The sequence below is a fragment of the Haliaeetus albicilla genome, chromosome 13 (genome assembly GCF_947461875.1).
Source record: "Haliaeetus albicilla chromosome 13, bHalAlb1.1, whole genome shotgun sequence".
Lineage (NCBI taxonomy): Eukaryota > Metazoa > Chordata > Aves > Accipitriformes > Accipitridae > Haliaeetus > Haliaeetus albicilla.
Window position 1 is genome coordinate 39,384,740 of NC_091495.1, and position 19,589 is coordinate 39,404,328.

Sequence of the window (19,589 nt, forward strand, 5' to 3'; positions counted from 1 at the left end):
CTTCTGGTTTCACAGGCAGAGCTGAGTGGAAAAGGAGTGCTTATTCCAGTTGGAGGCAACATAACGGGGAGTGTTTGGGAAAATGGGGGCATGGAAGGTGGCAAAACTGGCCTGGAATAACAGAGTAAGTGGTTTCTCTTCAAAGAGGGAGGGTGCATATCATAGTGCAGGAATAGCTGAGCTGTTGGGTCTGCAGAGGAATCTTTCTCAGTTAAATTTTGGGGAGGAATTCTCACGGACAGCAATGAAAGCAGTTAATGCGAGCGGTTCTTGGAAGGATTCTGCAGAGGATTTAGGAGGGTACTGCCGACAGCTTGTGCTTTAGTAGCGTTCTGGCTTACTTCCAGCCTTGCGCTTTGTGTGTTCCTAAATACTGATGGTGAGCCAAGGTGTGACGATGAGCAGTTTCTGGGGTAGCGGGGACGGATGCTCGAAAGGTGGGGTTGTGGCCGTTGGGATTTCTGGTGGTGCTGGCAGGAGGAGCCCCATAACCCCTGGGGAGGAAGGGGAGCAACAAGCATCCGACCGCTTGTTTAAATGGCTTGGCTTGTGCAAATTAGGTTTGCAGTTTAAGTGTATTTACCTGGAAAAGAGATTATATTATAGCACAGCAACTCTTTCTGAGATAAGGTGTGGATTTTTTTTGGTGTTAACCAAGAAACCTTCAAATGAGAGTTGTTGTACCCTGTGTCTATGCACAAATTTTACAGATCCTGGGTGGTGGAGTGCTTCTCCCACTCTTAGCTCTTACCCTGTGATTGATCTGACATGGGGGTTTTACTCCCAGATCTGCAGAAGTGAGTGCTGGAGTTGGGGATCGGTGCCCTTGTCTCTCCACGCTGTGATAGTATGGAAGAATTCCAGGGGGATGGATGATGAGTCCACCCTGGAGAACAGAGGTGGTGGGAAGAGGCGTTTTACTTTTTTTGAGGAAGAAGGTTTGAAAATTATAGGTAAACCTCATCAGGTCACTGTTGTGGCCTGCCACTCCAACCCAGGGCCTGTGCAAGGCAGCCTGGCGTTTTCAGACTGGAAAGCCTTGGAGCAATTGGTCTTTGTAAGGTCTGAGCACAAAGTTCTTACTTCATGCTGCTCTTGACCCTCCTCCTTCTTCCCCTTTCACCCTGTGTCTGCAGAGGGAAATCCACCAAGTGCTCCATTACCCCACAGAGCTAGCATTGATCTTTCACGAATCAGGGTGGGCTTTGATTAGTACATGCGGGGGCTGATCCAAATGTCACTGATAAAGCAGAATCTAGAAGACTTGATTCCCTTGTTCCTATTGATGTGTGCCTCTTATTTCCACCTACGGCAAAGTGCAGCCAATGTGTTTTAAGAGAGTCCCACCTGGGTGTGCAGAAACTGATTTCTATGGTGAAACAACAGGAGATTTGCTGCTGGCTTGGAGGATCACCACAAGTAAAGAGTTAACAATGCCGAATGGGTGTCCTTGCATTATATTTTTTTTAAAGACTTCTATAAAATGCAAAGCTGTAGCAACTGTTTTCTAAAGTGTAGAGATGGCTGTGAATGTTTTGGGGTCGGAGTTTTGATCACTTTATCCCAGAGGCTCAGGTGATGGAAAGGCATCCAGGTTTCCCTGGGCTTTCACCACTGGGAAGGTGGAGAGCCAGCATCATCAGGCTTTCATGAGTCACCACACAAACTTGTGCATCCATGTGCTGGGTGGGGATATGAATCCAGTGCCTGCCCAGAGCAGCTGATAATCATGACCTTTTAACTAAATGAAATAGGAGGTAATTGTATAATTGCATCCTGATGCAGGCAATCAGGAAACAAGATGCAAAACTGGGGGCCAAGGAGGTGTTAAGGCAAACCGTGTTGCTTATTAGCAGCCCAAATAACCCTTGCAAGCTTTCCCCATTGCTGTGAGTATTTGGTTGTCAAGGTAAAAGGAGCAGTTTGTGGCTCAGGCAAAACCTTTAAAAACCCCAAAAGCCTCTGTTCATCAGCTCAGCTGGATGTCTTCAACAAATTATTTCTGGGCCTCTGGCTTAGGGAAATTCTCATTTAAAAACGTTCATTCCCAGTAAGTATAACGAGGCCATGAAGTGTGGTTTGGTTGTGTTTTTTTAAAAGAAAAGAGTTGTGGGGGGAGAGGGGAGGGAAGCAACCGTGTGAAAGCTGCAGCGGCTGATGTCTAGTGGAAGAGGACTCTGCAAAGTGTTTGCTTTCAGTCCGTGCCACAAAGCCCGCTGCGACAGCGAGACTAACTGGCCACGGACTCAAACGTTGTAGTGAAGGGGCTGACAGGCAGCATGGAAATCGGGCTGAACACCTCCATTTGGAGACGCTGATGAGACAGCATCCTGATGAAGGATTCTCTCGTCAGTCTGCAAGTGGGAAAGATGCTTCCTTCAAAGTGCTTTAAGCTTTTAGTTACATCTCCTAGCCCTTACGCAAGAGAGGTCTGTGCTGTGTTAGTCAATGAGGGACCATCCTTGTCCATGAAGCCAGAACTGCCAGAATACAATGAGTAGAATTGTTTTATTAAATTATAAAATGAAACAATTATTATGACGAAAAATAGAATATATGGAAAGAGGAGATTTATCAGTAAAAATGGCATGATAATGGCATACACCTTTGCCAGGCTAGTTTTTCAAATCCAGTTACAATGGGACACATGATTGCTGTCTAATTACAGAATTGTATGTACAGTAATCTAGCCAGGATTGAATGCACTGTTTTACTCAGAATAATATTAAAGAGATCCAGTCAATGTTATAAGGCACAAGCAAAGGTAGATTTGTGGGCCAAACGTGGGACCGGGATGCAGGAGTTTTGCCGTGCTGTTTCTTCTGTGCCTACTCCGGGAAGAGCTGGCAGGCTTTATGTTTATAACTTTCTTGTAAATGCTGGGTTTTGTCAATGGTACGAGAGATTACGGTGTGGCTTGTTGCGGGCAGGTTTGGCAGTAGCCCCTCTTGCATTTGTGTGGGGCTGCAGGTAGCAATTCTTCTTGCAGTTCCCCCACCGTGACCTGCTGAGCTTTCCCCTTGCAAGTGAAAGGGGGGGAATCAAATGGGGGCATGGGCCCAAATGCTTGGCTTTGGGTTCCACACTGATAGGCAGAATAAGGAGAGAAGTAGATTATTTAAGCCAAGTAAGCCATAATTGTCTCGAGTTGCTACTAGGCTATTGTAAACATGCAGTAATCAATTCCTGGGCACAGCGCCTTGGAAGTCTGGGAAAGGGATCCATACAAAACACCAGGAAGCATCTGAGGCATGCGAGTGTAGAAACCTCCCTTGTTCCTCGTTCCAGCCCCTCCGGAGCTCGCAAGGACTGGCCAATGTCCTTTACTCATCATTACCCCACTAGTACCTGGCAGCCCCCATGTCCTTGTGAAATAGCTGCAAACCACAGGGAACTGCAGCAATACCAGAGACATTTGCTCTTGACGTCTGTGGTTTGCTTGCTGCATGTCCGGGAAGAATTGTGGTGCCGAGTGGCTCTGTTCACTTCCATTTCACTTTAAAACACTTCAAATGTGTTTTTTTTAAATCTCTCTTATGCAAGTTGCTGACCTTCTATACATCCCAAATCCTCCTCTTTATTGATGCTGTGTCTCTACTTTCTTGCTTTGCTTTGAACTAGTGATGCCAGGGCTGGTTGCTTTCTCCAGTCCTTAGCAAGTCACTTGGTTCATTTATAGTGACTTTCACTTTTCAGTTCTCATGCTAGCCCAGAAAAGTGATATTTAGGTTGCAAACAGAGGAGGCTAGAGCTTTAAATCACAGAATAATTATAAAGTGTTTTGTTGGGAATGTTCCTCCTGTTAACAGATGCAATAAAACATTATTTTTGCTAGCCTTAATGACAGCTTAAATTACCTGCCACTGGTTTTGTTTCTGTTCAATTTTAAAATTCAGAATTTGCTATCCAGTCTTTTTTCTGTGGGGTTGAATTCAGAGTTAGACGGAAATGGGTGCTTTACAGCTCCGTAGGGTTTTAGGGATCCCTGCATGTAGCTGGAATGACTAATGTAGAGCTTACCTTGGTAAGCAGGTTCAGTGCTTAAATACCTTGATATCTAAGGTGTCTGTACTGGAAACTAACTTGAAACTGGTTTATTTTGGTTCTGGAGGTTGTTTCCCTGACACAGCAGCTGGTTCCTGGAGATCTGTGCACCAGATCAGCAATGTTTTTAAGTGTAAAACTGTTGACAGACTTCATGGTTCACGTTCTCAAAGTGTGTGCCGTTTCTGTAACATGTCAGCCTAAAGGGTAAGCTCTTATTAGAGACTTTAATCCAGATCTTCAAGCTTGCTGTCATTATGGGTTGTCCTTCCAGCACTCAAAATCAACAAGGGAAATGTGATAACATTTCCCCATGCTAGATACCAGCTGATTTAGCTGTCAGCTTGACAATGTATAGCACAGAAGGGTAAGCACACTTGCTTTCCAGCCCTTCCCTTCTTCATGTAGGCTTTTTGGAAAGCCACCATGAAGTATTTCTGGGTCTCTGGTAAAAATGATTGTGTTTCAGTTTGACTTTGGTCTGCACCTCATCAAAGATGATCTTTTTACAGGTGTTGCTGCTCAGATAGGGGATGTGGAGAGCCCTCTTCAAAGCCAGAAGGCTTTACTAAGCTTGTTTTTTGGCTAGGCTTTTCCTGTTTTGAACTTGAACTTCACGTGACTGTAGCGTAAGCAGAAAAACAGGGCGGGGGGGGAAGTCAGTGGGGAAGATGAAGTTTAATTTTTTCTGATGTTTAATGCACTTGATAAAATGTCTAGCAAGATGGCTAGCTGCTATACTTGATGGTCTCTGGTTTCGATTGTAGTGGGACATCTGGAGTGCACATCTCGCTGCGCAGCTGGTTTTGCTTTGCTGCTCTGAAAATGGGTGCTTTTTGCTTTGGTTTCTGCTGGAAGGAAAAGCTGCCCCCACCCAGCCCAGAGCTGGTTTCAGTTGAATGCGATCTCATTTGTCACTTCTCCAACTCAGGCCTAATATAGAGAAATGCTCAGTGTGGCTTTCCCCCACTGGTGAAGTTGGCCAAGATAAGATCTACTGCCGATTATGGAGCTGGGTTTCTATCAGGGTTCCACTTTGAATTCAGCTTGTTGGGTGTCTTCCCAGAAACACTTAGTGAAGTCTACGGATGATTAGTGCCCTATAAAAGGTTTTTATTACATGCCATCTCCTCCTTCCCTTTCTTGCAGTGTGTGCTGTATTTATGGAGTTTAAAGATAAATCATCCCAAAACATTGTTCCTCCTTCGAGGGAACCATGAGTGCAGGCACCTCACAGAATACTTCACCTTTAAGCAGGAATGTAAGTATCAGCAGTCTAAGGAGGATTTAAATATATTAATGTGTTGTGACCAGGTGTGGGTCTTAATTTTTGTTCCTGCTATGAGTGATACTGGTTAGCTCTGGAGCTGTAAAAACTGTCATCTGGTTTTTTTCTGCGTACATAGCTCTTCTCCTGTTTCAGCTCCTGCTAAAAAAAAAAAAAAAAACCCAACCAAAAAAAAACCCGAAATATATAAGTCCTGTAAAGTACTGAGTGCATGTTGATGTGGCCTTCTGGTTACAAAGAATGAGCGTGGATGGAAGAAATGCGAACACATCTTCCCTGTCTTGCTGATGAGCCAGTTGCACGCACCCCCCCCTCCCTGACTTTCAGGCCCAGCAACATATAATTACTGCCAAATGACTTTCAGCTCCAGATTGTGCAGCTGGGATCAGTGATTACAATTGGAAGCAAATAAAGGATTTGTTCCTCAGTGTTTGCACTAGAGAGAATCATTACCTTTAAGATCATTTTAGTTGAGTTAAAGATAGTTTCATGCAGCATTTACATATTTTTAAAACAATGATGATGAAAGGTCAGGGAATGACCCCTCTCCCCAGAGGATGACAGTCATTCCTCCAAGCAATAAAAAAGGTATACACCAGCAACGTGCAGCTCTTTATTAGGGAATAGTTGCTCAAGGACCCAAGCTCAAGGAATAGTTACAGACAAGGCACAAGTCCAGTCTTTAGCCCTTTAGCTCTGCATGCTTCTGGACAGGGTAAGTCTGATAGGTACTGAGATGATGACATCTGTTTACTCAGAAATGAGTTGGAAAACACCAGCCAGCTCTCTGCTGGATACTGTAGTCATCAGATGGTGGTAGATGAGCTCCTGTTGAGCTGGGCTCAATTTGAACCAGAGAGCCAGAGGTGATGGGGTTTTTTCCCCCTTTGGAAAACAGGAGATACTGCCTTTCCACTTCCTGTATCATAGCGTGCAACTGAAAAAACCTGTTAGTATCTCTGAAATAAAGCTGGAGGAAACGTAAACTTTCCATTAATGCACTTTTTTTGCTTTAGGCAGAGACGTGTTTTATAGCAGTAATGGGGCTTTCTTGAAGATCTGGCTATGTTAACATACTGCTGCCCTGCGAAGGGGCTGCAGATGCAAGAAGACGCGCTTGATGTGTGGTGATCTCTGCTCCTGCTCTCTGCTCTAACGGGAAGTGTTGAGAGAGATTTCTGAATGTACTTGGAGGCTTGCTGTAAAAGCTAAGCTGCTTTCAGAAAGGCCATGGTATCTCTGTTTAATGTATCGAAACATCCTCTTCACCTCTGTTAAGATGAGGCATCCAGTGGAGATTGTGATCACTTCTAGTCCTGAAAGATCCTGTGTGAAGATTCATTTAACTGCAGGCATCTTGGTCAAATTCTGACTCAAAGCTCTCATGTCCAGCTGAAAAGGCAATTCCTATCTTAAATGATTGTGTAATATTGCTGTGCCAAATTAAACAGCTGCTGCATTTTCCAGTGTATAATCTGCCTAGCAGCTGAGGCTGGTAAGACTCTTGGAGTCTAGAGGTGCAGTATGAATGTAAGAAAGTGACAGGATGGCTTTATTAGTATCCCAAGTTTTCTATTAGTGGCAAGCACCTAGCCTCTTTTCTATGTTAATCTTGGTGCAGGTGTTCTAGAAAATAGCTTGAAAGGAGATTAATATTCTTGACCATGTCCAGATTACTGTGAAGCCTTTTTATCTTCATGTCCAACAAGCATTTTCTAAGTCAGCATTTTCACTAATACACGGATGCAAAGTTCGACTTGGTGGGCCACAGACATAGAGTTTCCATATCACCTTAGGAGTTAGGTTCCTTGAACTTATTTATCAGCACTTTGGCTGATCAAAGCTTTGCTTAATGCTTCTTATATCATGTAGGTTTGGATGCATGAATGACTCCCCTCTAAGAAAAAAAGAAAAGATTAAAAAAACCAACAAACCCTCTGCTTTCAGCTGAGCAGTCTTTGTTGTGTAAATGAGTAAATGAATTCAATTCTTCCCTCTCTTCCTCCCCCTGCTCCCCATCTTTCCAGGTCGAATCAAGTATTCGGAGCGAGTGTATGATGCGTGTATGGATACATTTGACTGTCTTCCTCTTGCTGCCCTCTTAAACCAGCAATTTCTGTGTGTTCATGGAGGACTGTCTCCAGAAATCACGTGTCTAGATGACATTAGGAAAGTAAGTAACCTCCATGGTCCTTTCACATAGCTTACGATTAATAGTGTGGTTAATGGCTTGCTTGATTCCTGCATGGAGTTCCAGGTCAAGGCTTCTGTGCTCTGCAAGTCCACACCATAGGTGTGTGTACACTGCTGCAGCTTTCATCAGCATTGTCCTGATTTTTGTGTACGTTTTTCAGTTAGACAGGTTTAAGGAGCCTCCAGCCTTTGGTCCAATGTGTGACCTGCTCTGGTCTGATCCATCAGAGGATTACGGCAATGAGAAAACACTGGAGCATTTTGCCCACAACACTGTTCGAGGCTGCTCCTATTTCTACAGGTAAGTGGTGTTTTAGGGGGCTCTGATGGACTAGAGCTTTTTGTCTGCCCTTACACTAAGGTGTATAGGGAGATAAATTACTACTTGGATCACTCTGTGGGACTTTACAGTGTACATGGCTCTGCAATAGTCTTCACTTGGCTCTTATGTACAAAATCTTGTTTGTTTTCTCCTTCTATAATGTTGAGCTCTCTTTGGGTATGTTGCTCTATGAAATTGTGGTATCGGACAGCAGAGATGCTTCTTTTAGCTGGCAGGGTGCCTTTTGAGTGGTTTTCAGGCATTGGACAGTACCAGGAGCTCTAGGAAATAATCTTTTCCTGTCTAAGAGAGAAGCATTTGTGCTGACAGACCACTTGTAGCCCAGCTGACGGGGAGGATTTGGCACCAGGGGTCTGTTTAACAGAATGCTTTGCAATTAATTTTTGAATGATGTAATAAATACTGGCCTTGTTTGGGGATGCTGGACACAAACCGAATGGATGCTGCAAGTGGCTGGTTCCTGAAACCAAGACTGTCGGTGTTGTCTGGTCTCCTGTGCTACACACTAATGTGTACTTGCTTTTTGTTTTCCAGTTATCCTGCAGTTTGTGAATTTTTGCAGAACAATAGTTTGTTATCCGTAATCCGAGCTCACGAAGCCCAGGATGCTGGGTAAGCGGTGCAGCCTGATAGCTGAGCAGGCTCTGTCTGCATTCGTGCTATCCTTAGCAAGACCAGTATGTTTAACACTTGACCTGTTTTTCAGGTACCGAATGTACAGGAAGAGCCAGACAACAGGCTTTCCGTCATTAATCACAATCTTCTCTGCACCAAATTACCTAGATGTCTATAACAACAAGGGTAAGGCTGGCAAGGCCAGGGCTCTTTTGCTGTTTGGATGTCAGCACTGTCCTCACGTGCTTCGGAAATCCCTCTCCATCTTCCCTTCCCTTGCCCACTCTGCACTGTCCTCTAGTTGCATCCTTATGCATGAAATGAAAAAGAGCTTTATATGCTAAACTGACGGCAGCTGGGGAGCTGGAAGTGGCTGGGTCCTCTGACTCGGAGACTTAATGTATTACTGTGGCAATTAGCTGTCAAGTTATAAAGCCTAGAATAATGCTTTCATTTCCAGCCACATGACAACTGAGCTCTGTTGATGAATGCTGCCATAAAAGAGAAGCTGCTACTATAGGCAAGCTTTTAAATTCTCTGTGCCCCTAAAACCATATGAGTATGATGGGGAACTTTCCTCAGCTGTGGGGTTTTTTTACCCCTCACTTTGGATCTTGGCTCTGTGTTCATCACTTCTGATTTGCATAAATTTTAGCGGCTTTGTTAAATTGACCTTCACTATTATGATAAGCTTTAGTGAATCAACGTAATGGGTAAACTGAAAAAATATTGCTTAAGCCTTCTCATTTTGGAGAGCTGGTAGTTTGATTCTGCATGAGTGCAACCTCCTGTTGATAATGAAGTTTCATTAGCACAGGTACAACTCCCAGAAGTTGACAGTGCCTATGGACATGTGTTGTCTTTCCTTTTTCTCTCCTAGCTGCTGTACTGAAATATGAAAACAATGTCATGAACATCAGGCAGTTCAACTGTTCCCCTCATCCATACTGGCTTCCAAACTTCATGGATGTCTTCACATGGTCTTTGCCTTTTGTAGGTGAAAAGGGTAAGAGATATTTGGATATCTTTTACGAGTTGCCCAGTGACTGGTCATAGTACCCTGAGTGTTAGAAACCTGTCCCACAGGCTATTAAATGTGTTGGGAGAGTGTTGTAACTCGTTAATACCAAATAGCACTGGAAGGCAGTTCAAGTTCAAGGAGATCTGCATATTACTGTAAAGTTCTTGTGAAAATAATTGTTGATACCTGTTTTAGGAAGCTTTTACCAATAAAACGATCCTTTCTTGCTATTTCTGCATTGCTAATGGAGCTGATCTTGGGTGGTGTAGCCCCACCTCGGAATTTGGAGACATTTCTCTTGCTCTGGGTTTGCAACAGAGAAATTCAAATCTCCTGTTGGCTTGTGGCCCACCAAAAAGGAAGCATTCACTTCAGTTTAAAGGCTTATTTCATTCTGAAGGAGGCGAGGCAGCTTACAATATTACCAAGACTTTGCCTCAACTTTTTAGCAAAGGGTTTTTACATCTCCCGGTGAGTTTAAATTCCGCCCCAGTGTTGTATGTTTGGAGTATGATGTTAAGGTCTGAAGTGCAAAAGGTTTTTTGACTTTGAGGAACGAAAGGTTGAGTTCCCCCCAGATTTTACATACTTGGAGCCAGGTGGCCTGTTGTGCGGGTTGGGGTGGGGAGGTGGGACCTTCAGCGAGCCCAGGCTGTTCTGCATGAATGTTGGCACCCTGTTCCCCACGTCTGTTTCATCTGTGATGTGCTTGGACTGCATCCACCTCGTTGGCAGAAGGTGTAAAGTATGTCGTCTGCTCTGGGTACTGCTGTGAGGTACCAGCAGTATGCAGCTAAAAGTGTCTTTGGGCTTCCACTTCCTGAGTATAAATGACCTTGAAATCGTTTGCTTGTCCAGCTCGTCCTCCAGATATCTCTGTCTGCCCAGTGTGTGCACCAGGCCTCTCTAATCTTCCTGTCTGTATTTCTTACAGTCACAGAAATGCTCGTTAACATCCTCAACATATGCTCCGATGATGAGTTGATTTCAGATGGTGATGAGACATTGGAAGGTAAAAAAAACGTTGTTACGACCAAGCTGGTAACAGTGCGGGGGGTGAAGGTGGGGAAGGTATATGATGCTAGCTCAAGAGTGATCAGCACTTGATTTATAGCTGGATGCCCAGCCAGGGTCTCCCGTTCCTTTTTGGCTAACCCTTGTGCAGTTCTGGGTAGGAAACTTTTTTTTTCCTTTGCTATTCAGTCACAGAGAAATTAAATTATATTCACTGCGACAGACGCTTCTTGCCAGCTATTCTGGAGAATGGTTTCCTGCTCCTTACAGAGACTGCTTCCCAAGTGGTTATTTTTTCCCCCAATCCAAAATTTTCTGCACCAAAATACCTACCCAATCTTCTCATCTGTTGCAGTGAACTCCTCTGTAAAGTGGCTTCTTGTGTCACCCCAAATAAAGTAGAATGCAGTTCTTGGCCCTGGTTTTAAGCTATGCATGAAAAGGACAAAACAGTTGCTGAGCTGATCTGCAGTTTTTATATTGGGGGGGATCGCTTGAGAGCAATGTGATGACCTAGAGGAAACTCAGGCGCAGACGTGGGGCCTGCAGCAAGAAGTGGGGCCATGAGCATGCATGGGGGTGGGTCCGGGGGAGCTGCCTGTACAGGTCCGTGTAGAATAGAGGACAGTCAGTCCCTCAGAGAAGCAGAACACCATTGTGGTACAACAAGGTGCCGCTGCTTTGGTCAACAGGTTGAGACTTTAACCCGCTTCTCCCATTGCATTTCGTTTTTGTTTTTTTTCTTTCTCCCTCCCATGAAAATTAAATTTGTTTCTTCTATCTCTGTCTTCATCTACTTGTTTCTTGGTGTCTCCTCTCCCTGAAGATCACTACATTTCAAGCTATCAGAAAGGTACCCAGCTAGAATTTGCTACAAGCTTAATTTTCACTGCCTGTGCCACCAGATTCCTTGGAGTGGATTTGAATAGCTGACTAGTTGGGCAGTCTCTTCATCCCCTTTCAGTTTTAACATAAGCGCCGTGTGTTTTTTAACCCTTCTGCGTTCCTCCAGGAACTTGAGAAACGGGGTCACGTTTCTATCTGACTTCTGAATGCAGCCACTTAGTGCATGGCTGAGCCATCGGTGCATGTTAGACCTCCGGTTTGGCTTGTACTGTCCTAATGTGTAGTTGGGCCATGTGAGGAATCTCAGCTGAGAGGAGATGTATTTGTTACCTCTTTTACTTTGATTTTTGTTTGTTTTCAGTTACCCTCCATGCTTTTCTCTCATGTTCGGTCTGTATAGTGGAAGGGGAGTTCACATATCTCACTTTGTGTTTGTGTGGGGTCAAAGCAGAGTTGCAAGGCTCCGGCCAGCCGTTCACTGTGCGCGTTGGATGCCAAAGCTGATGCTTGCGTGACACTCCTCCCCGCGGCGAGCACAGCCCAGTGTTCTGCAGTGTTCATCAGCAGTCAGATTCGTCAGTGTTCTGCCTTGCAAAACTGTGTCTACATGGCTGAGTCATTTGTGTTACATCCTGTGTAGTGTGATCAAACCTGGTGAGCTTCGAACAAGACCTACCCGATCTGTTTCCTTTGGTGGTTCTACTCTCTTTAGACCTTTAAGTCCGTGTGTCATCTCGTTGGTGTTGCCCTTCTCACTGCCATCCTGACCGCCATCCTCTCAGCACTGTTCTCTCAAGAGTGTAGCTGTGAATCTGTAAACCATGATTTCTATTCCTGGAGTCAGGCAGGTGCTTCATATTGACATTACCTGTGCCTAGAAAGCAGGAAGCCTTAAACATGCTGGTGTTTGTTTTTTCTCTCCCTAAGGTGGGACAACAGTCCGTAAAGAGATCATCAGGAATAAGATTAGAGCCATTGGGAAGATGGCACGTGTCTTCTCGGTCCTTCGGTAAGGAAGCAGCTTGTGATCTGGGGTCTCAGTTTTGTGTGGGGTCTGGGTAACAGGGGACGTCAGTCAGGGTGCACCAGGCAGGCAGAGTCCTGTTGGGGTAAAATCTTACAAGACTCTTGCTTCAGAGCGGATGGCAAAGGCTTGAGGTGGTGGTTTCTGTATGCCTGGTGGTCTGACTCTCTCAGAAACCTTCATCTCAAACACTGGCACTTTTGCTAACAGAAATGCTGCTGATGAGGTACATTTAGCCCTTTCAGGATGCATTTGCTGTGCCGCAGCTCCGATGCGTCGTGGCTGAGTAAGCAGAGGTCCTGTATTTACGAGGCAGGGTTGTGGTCAGTGCTCAGCAGATCAGACATGCGCTGCCTGTGGTCAGCACAGGGCAGACTCCAGTTTTCATGCCGCTCACCACTAACGGTTTTGTGTGGACCTAAACGGCCATTGCATTAATCTCTCGGTAACCGGTTGTGTTGCCTCTTATTTGCAGAGAGGAGAGCGAGAGCGTGCTGACTCTCAAAGGCCTGACTCCCACAGGTACACTGCCCCTGGGAGTGCTCTCAGGGGGGAGGCAGACCCTACAGACTGGTGAGTATGAATGATCCTTCTCTCTGCAACACTGTACCCACTCTGCAGTTTTATACCTGGCCCTCAGCTACCCTGAAAACAACTCCCATCAGTTCCCGTAGGCGTACTTCAGGGTGCCAGGGGACCTGAGAGATGGTTCAGGCCCACGGGGAGGAAGGATTCAGAAATAGGAAAAAGCAGAAATGTAGGTGGGGATGTGGAGAGCCTTCCAAGATGTCCCTGTATACCCTTGAGGAGGGGAACGCGAGGAAGAAAAAGACAACAAACAGCACCCTGCCTAAAGCATGTGTATTGCTTTATTGTATGTTTCTGCAACAATTTTTATCATTTATTTCCCTTCTGACGCTGCATGATAAGCATCCTGTGCTTCATCTATCTGCTGCTGTTGTGTGATAGCGTATATATGAATGTAATAGTAAATGCACCTGCTTGTTTGTTCTTTGTTAAACGAAACCCCTCCAATTTTGACCCTATGAAATTGTGAATTCCAAACAGAGGAAGCTTAGATTTAGTTGAAGGAAGGAGATTCTTCCAGGCCTGTATGTTTCATATTAAGACTTCTCTTGGCCCCCTGTTTATGATCTGGTTTTGGAGGTTTCTTTTCTGTGCTTGCTGGCAAATACTTTGCTCCCTCCCTCAGCAGCCAACTGGTCTGTCTTACTAGTGTGCTGAGAGCAGGACTGAGCTAGCAATCTGCGTGCTTTAAACTTGCAGGGCAGGGAGATTGGCTGATGGTCAGGGAATGAGTTATCATAGTAACATGTGTCCCTGGAGGGAATCCTGTAATCTAGTGTTTTAATCCTTTCCTGCCGCTAGCCTTTGAATGCTGGCATCTCACCAGCCTGCTTTCCCCTTCCTATCAGCACTGGGTAATTTCCTGCAGGCTCAGAAGAGGGCTTGTTCTGGGATTGCCTTGCCTTGATTAAATAGTTCACAAGTGAGAAACGTGTAAATATTGCTGCCCGCTCCTGAGGGTGGGGAGAATGCGGTATCACTCCCAAACTCATGGGTTTCTCTGCCCGCAGAGGAGTATGAATTTTTCTTTTTCTTTTTTTTTTTATAGCAACCATAATGGTTTCTGTCGCCCCAGTTCTGCTGCAGGCATAGGAACAGAGCCTGAGTGGGAAGGCGGCTGTTACAGCTTGGCTTGAGCAGCCAGCTTGCTCGTGGTGCCACAGCTTTGCCCCTATAGCTGACAGCACAAGGAGCGGGTAGTGCCGCGATGCTCTCCTGTACCTTCCCCTCTCGGGGGGGTTCCTCTGAGGGGCTACCAGGCAGCTCCCCCCAGTAAAGAAGCCGAGATTTGCGCATCTCCCTGAGACAGGACAAACAAGCTGGACCTTTGCTGCTGCCTTACCCAACCCTGCCTGCCGTCTCCTCCCGTGGCTGCAGGCTTCCCACCCCTGCTGCTCCCAGCACCCCGTGCTCCCCTCAGCAGCACCCTGCTTTTTGTGCCCTTCTCATGCTCCTTTCCCCATCGTGCCTCCTTCTCTCTCTCCTTCCCCGTTTCGCACGTCCCTTCGCACCACGCCGTCTGCTCACAGCAGCCTCCTGGTGAATGTACAGGCGCTTCTTCAGCAACCGTGCTGGGAGCCTGTCTGCTCAGCGGGGAGAGGAGGGCGCTGCCCCCCTTTTGGGGTGCCTCTGCACCCCAAAAGAGGAGAGACAGGGCTGCAGGTAGTAGTGGTGGGGGGCCCCTTCCCTCCCTGAGCCTCCTGCCAACCTTTCGCAGCACAGCTTAGCAAGGAGGGCTGAATAAAGTCACCGAATCTGGAGCAAAGATATTCAGCCACAACTCTATTCTTCCTCCGTGGCCTCTCAAGGACCACGTGGCCTGTGTATTGTGTCCAAAGCAAAAAACTGTGGCATTTTGAGGCTAAAAGCAGGGGATCTGTTCGAGGGAAGGGCCTCCTCCCAGATGTTGAGGCAGGGACTACCAAAACTTGGACAGCTGCTGCAGCAGATTTAGGAAGGGGGACGTTGCTCAGCTTTGTGGTGCCTTGTTGCTTGGTAACACTTTTAGGAGGTGGAGCTGAAGCCAAACTGGATTTGAAGCATCAGCCTATTTTTTTTGTTACAATTCAAGGCATCGGGAGTGGAGCAGCCTGGTATCTGCTGCTGCCTGCCCTCCTCTAGAGAATGAACTGCCCCTCTCTTCCCCACTGCTCCAAAATGTCATCACGCCCCTCAGGGTCACTTCCCTTACGTGGCTTTGGTGGTTGGGGCTTTGCTCTGAGGTGAATTCCACATAGTTTATCTTCTGAAGGTGGCCAGGGTGCCCTAGAGCCACCGAACTAGGAGCAGAGGGGGCTGCAAATGTAGGTGGAGACCCAAGGCTTAGACCGAGACTATCACTGTCCTTTCCGTGGGATGCCTGCGCACCCAAGCCCTCCAGTGCATGCAGCAGAAAGCCATCTCTCTGCTTCTCTGTTTCTTTCCATCAAATTTGTGTAACGAGTCCAGCGAACGCGAGGAAAGGAGACTCCCCCGTGTCAGTGCTCAGCAGATGCTAAACCTGAGAGAGTCCCCTTTCAGCTTTCCTCTCAAGCTCCTGTCACCTTTTTTTCCTCTTGCCAGTTGGTTTTGATTACGGTCGTCTCCACTGGGGCTGGGAGGCTGTGGGCTCTGCGTTCGCAGCGATGATGTTAGATCACTCACTGTCACTCTTTTTTTCTGTCTTCATTTTTGCATGCCACTGTTCTTCTGTATTGCAGCCACAGTAGAAGCGGTAGAGGCACGGGAAGGTATGGCTAGAATCCGGCGAGAGACTCAAATCATCTCTGTGTGTGCGTGCGCTAATTTTAAAGAGCTTTATCAGCCTTATGGAAGCTTTTTACTCTTGCATCACCAGAAGTGGGGGAGGATGGGCCCCTGCTGGGAAGCAAAAAATACACAGTGGGCTGGTTCAAGTCTATTTTAGCCTTAACTAGGCTATTGCTTAGTGCAATACCTTTATTCCAAGACCGCCCTCTCTCCAGAGAGGTTTGTGCTCTGGTGTCTCAAAACCTTGGTGTTGGGGTCCTGCAATCTGATCTCAGATGCCTCGTGGCTGAGTTCATCCCCTGGGTAACTCGATCCAGTGAAGGCTGCCAGCACGCTTGGTCAAAATCAGCTAGGAAATAGCAGATTGCGTGGCTCTGATGTAATCTTTGCCTTCCCCACAGGTGGGCCAAGGTGGTCCCAGTGTGGAGAAGCAGTTTTCTCCTTGTAGTTCGTGTAGAAATGACAGATTCATGAGGTTACTGTCTGGGGAGATTTTCTCCTCGATAACTCCATTCAACTACTGATGAATGGGGCTGTACCTCTGTGTAGAGAACTTTTTGATTACCGAGGGAAGTTTGTTTGTAAACCAGCCAAGTCCTCATAAAAAGATTTGGCACAAACCCCTTTTTTCTTAAATTATCTGTAACACAAAGAAGTTAAAACATTTGGTCCATATCATCATCGCAAGGATGATGTACTCAGCCTTGTAGTGATGAAACAGAGATACGCCTGCCCTTGGTGGGAGTTCATCACTCGTGAGACTGCCTGTGTGTCTCCTGGTCATGCAAGAAATGTTGCGTTTGTGATCCGAGGACTAGCTGTTTCCTTCTCCTGGTGTTGCAGTGTGTGGTTTGTGTTGGAGTTAAAGCCTTGTGGTGGTGTCTTTGTTGTGTTGTTTTGGGTTTGCCTTGTTTATTTTTTTAGTATCCTGTTTTTCAGCTTTGAAAGTTTCCTGAGATTTCACTATTTGGGGACATTGAGCACTTGTCTGGTCTTCAAGTTCCTGCTACTAAACTGTATTAAAAGAGAAGCCATTAGGGAGCAGAGCAAGTCGCTGCGGTCTGGATCTGCGCTGTGACCTAGCGCAATTCAACTTCCCAGCTGCACTGTGGTATCCACGTGAGCTGGCGATGCTGAAAATCACCTACGGACCCGTCTCGTGGTTCCCGTAGCCAGACACGTGCTTTCTGTCACCCTGACTCTGTCCTGTACGTGTCTGGCGTGTGCTAAAGGGCTCCTATCCGGGGATCCGCGACTCAGACTAACTCTTCTTTCTCGGCCCTTTTCTCTGCAGCCATTCGTGGATTTTCACCGCAGCACAAGATCCGCAGCTTCGAAGAAGCCAGAGGGCTGGATCGCATTAACGAACGCATGCCGCCACGCAAAGATTCAATGCACTCAGACGGGCCGGTGAACTTGGTAACCTCAACAAACTCTGCGGACAAGAATGGCACAGGGAAGAAAGCCCAGTAACGGTCCGAGCGCCCAATCTGCACCACTAAAGGATCCAAAACTTAATGAATTTTATTTATTTATTATTGGGGTGGGGTGGGGGCAGGGGAGAAACCAACTTCACCTGGAGGCACGTTCATAATCCAGTTTGCATCCATTCTGTAAGAAAGGTGACCATTTTGTAATTTTTTTATTTATGTTCAATATATAAAAAGTCCATCTTTTTTTAATTTAGAAACCAATCTAACTGCTAGTGCATATATGAAGTGTTGTGCTGTACAGCTGACCTCTCCTCCACAAGAGGCAAACCTCTGTGGGGGGATTAAAAGAAACAAAAACAGTCCCAGGCAACTTGGGTCGTTGACTTTGGTACAATTCTAAGTTAGCCTGTGCTTTCAAAAGCAGGTCCTTTCGTTGAAGATAGGGTTGGTTTGGTTTTTCTTTTCACAACCGTCTTCTTCCCAGAGTTTGCTGTTGTTTTCTTCAACTTCTTGCCTACCTGCAACTGCTGCTTTAGCAACCGATTCTGTGGAAGGCACGTTGTGTGGTGCAACTGGCTGGGATCCATCCCTCTTCCAAGGTGATATCCAAATATTCAGGATTAGCTCTAAAGTACTCCAGTGTGTTATACCAATCACAGCACCTTTTCCTTCAGTAATTCAGTTTTATTCCAGCGGAGCCCCAAGCAAAAACGTAATCTCTTACTAAGAACGGGAAGGCAGGTGGGAGAAGTGCTGCCCCTTGTTGCAGCTCTTCCCGAATCGAAGCTTCGGCTGTTCAGATTCAGTGCAGCCAGCTGTGTGCCACAGTTGGTCAGCCGGGGCTGCCCATGCAGCAGAAATCCCTCTGGGAATCCCTCTGATTCAGAGCAGAGGAATTATCTCCAGTCTCTAGTGATCAGCAGGTCTTTGGGAAATCTGCAGGGCCTGAATTTTAAAGGAAAAAGGGCGTGATTTATGACCTGTGGACAGAAAGACATCCCACTACCACCATCACATACTGCAGAACCTGTGACACACTCCCACATGCCCGGCTCTCAAATCAGCCCTTGCTGATCAGTATTTGAGCGGTGGGTGTACACGGTGGTCTCCCCTAAACCAGCATCGCCTCCCAGTCATCCAGCATGTGTCTTTGGGGGGGTCTTTCACTTACTGCGGTCGACTTGGGCTTACCCTGCTGCCCATTACCTTGTTAGCCAGTGGCTATTCCAAAGGAGCTGCGGGCACATCAGCCTTTCCCAGCAGCTGGAAGGGGTTTGCCGGCTTGTGATAAAGATCTGGGGAAGGACGGGCGACAGTGCTGCTCGTTTCTGTAGAGATGTGGCTTGTTGGCTGATGGCCAGCGGTGAGGCGGCTTTGCTAAAAAGCCCCTGGTTTTGGGAAGTGCGTCCCTCCCTCGGCTGCAGGGGAGGGAGGATGGTTTTACAGTAGGTTGGCAGGTAGAAGAACCAAGTGGATCTGGCAGAAATTTTGGAAGGGTGTTTTGTGCAGTGCTGGAGAGGGAGGGGGATCTCCCGGTGAAAGGAGAGTTTCTAGAGGACTCCCCCTTTGCTGTGTCAAGGGTTTCGAAGCTTGGATCTGTTAAGCAGAGCCTTGTTCTTTCACTTAAACTTTGACCTGGAGTGAGTGTTGAAAAAGGATTTTGTGAGATTCCCGTTTGGTCGCTTCCCTTCCCTGCATGTCACTTGAGCCACGTCCTCTTCTGCCTGTGATTGCACAGAGTCAAAGCAGCAGCTTTCAGAAGCAAATCCCTTGCCAGCTTTCACTTCTTTTCCAACTTAACTCTCTATTGTACTTTCTCCAAGGAAGGGCAGCAGGTGAGCGGGCTTAGCCTTTAATAAGGGATGTTTGCCAACCCCTTCTCTGGATCTTGCTGTCTTCTCTTTGTGCTCTGGCCCTAAGCTGTGATTCCAGTGACAGAGGAAAACAGCAACTTTGCAGGAAGCTTTCAAATTGTCTTATAATCATACGTCACTTAATTTCATGCCAGCTATTTAGGAAACTGTATCTGTGAACAGACCACTGGGTTTTCACAAGAGACTTTTGAGTCGCATGCCTCCACTTTTTTTTTTTTCCTTTTTTACACGCCCACTGCTTTGCAAAAAGTGCGAGATGTTTTGAGCAAGCTTCTCTAACCCCATATGAGGCGTGGGGCCAATTGCCTTTGTCTGTGAGTATTTCTTCTGTTTTTTAACGGCATCCTTTCTGAAACACAGTGAGCCGATGTGTGGTATCTTCCTCTGAGAGCGCAAACCGTGCAAAGGTGCTGCCCGTGCATGTTCGGGCATGTTGTTCTGACCCAGGCTGGGATCTCACCCAAGCAGCAGTTTTAGTTGGGAGCTTTGGGACGGGTGCCGCGGGGGGATGCTCGTACCCCGAGCCTGGCAGCCCGTGTGTGGGGGTTCAGCAGGGAC

The 19,589-nt window shown here is 46.6% G+C and overlaps 1 protein-coding gene across 4 annotated transcripts in view; it reads left to right on the forward strand.

Annotated features, from left to right (window-relative positions):
* The window catches only part of PPP3CC (protein phosphatase 3 catalytic subunit gamma), a 35,082-nt gene extending 17,564 nt beyond the window's left edge, over positions 1–17,518 (forward strand). Inside the window, exons 4-15 of one of the 4 annotated variants that reach the window (XM_069801013.1) lie at positions 5,194–5,305; positions 7,360–7,505; positions 7,687–7,826; positions 8,403–8,480; positions 8,575–8,669; positions 9,364–9,489; positions 10,439–10,516; positions 11,345–11,371; positions 12,292–12,373; positions 12,864–12,961; positions 15,676–15,705; positions 17,019–17,518. In XM_069801013.1, the coding sequence (XP_069657114.1) occupies positions 5,194–5,305; positions 7,360–7,505; positions 7,687–7,826; positions 8,403–8,480; positions 8,575–8,669; positions 9,364–9,489; positions 10,439–10,516; positions 11,345–11,371; positions 12,292–12,373; positions 12,864–12,961; positions 15,676–15,705; positions 17,019–17,197 (1,191 nt within the window). In that variant the 3' untranslated portion in view covers positions 17,198–17,518. The remainder of the gene's footprint in view (positions 1–5,193; positions 5,306–7,359; positions 7,506–7,686; positions 7,827–8,402; positions 8,481–8,574; positions 8,670–9,363; positions 9,490–10,438; positions 10,517–11,344; positions 11,372–12,291; positions 12,374–12,863; positions 12,962–15,675; positions 15,706–17,018) is intronic. The other 3 variants (XM_069801015.1, XM_069801014.1, XM_069801016.1) reach the window with 3 other exon arrangements.
* The last annotated feature ends 2,071 nt before the right edge of the window (positions 17,519–19,589 follow it).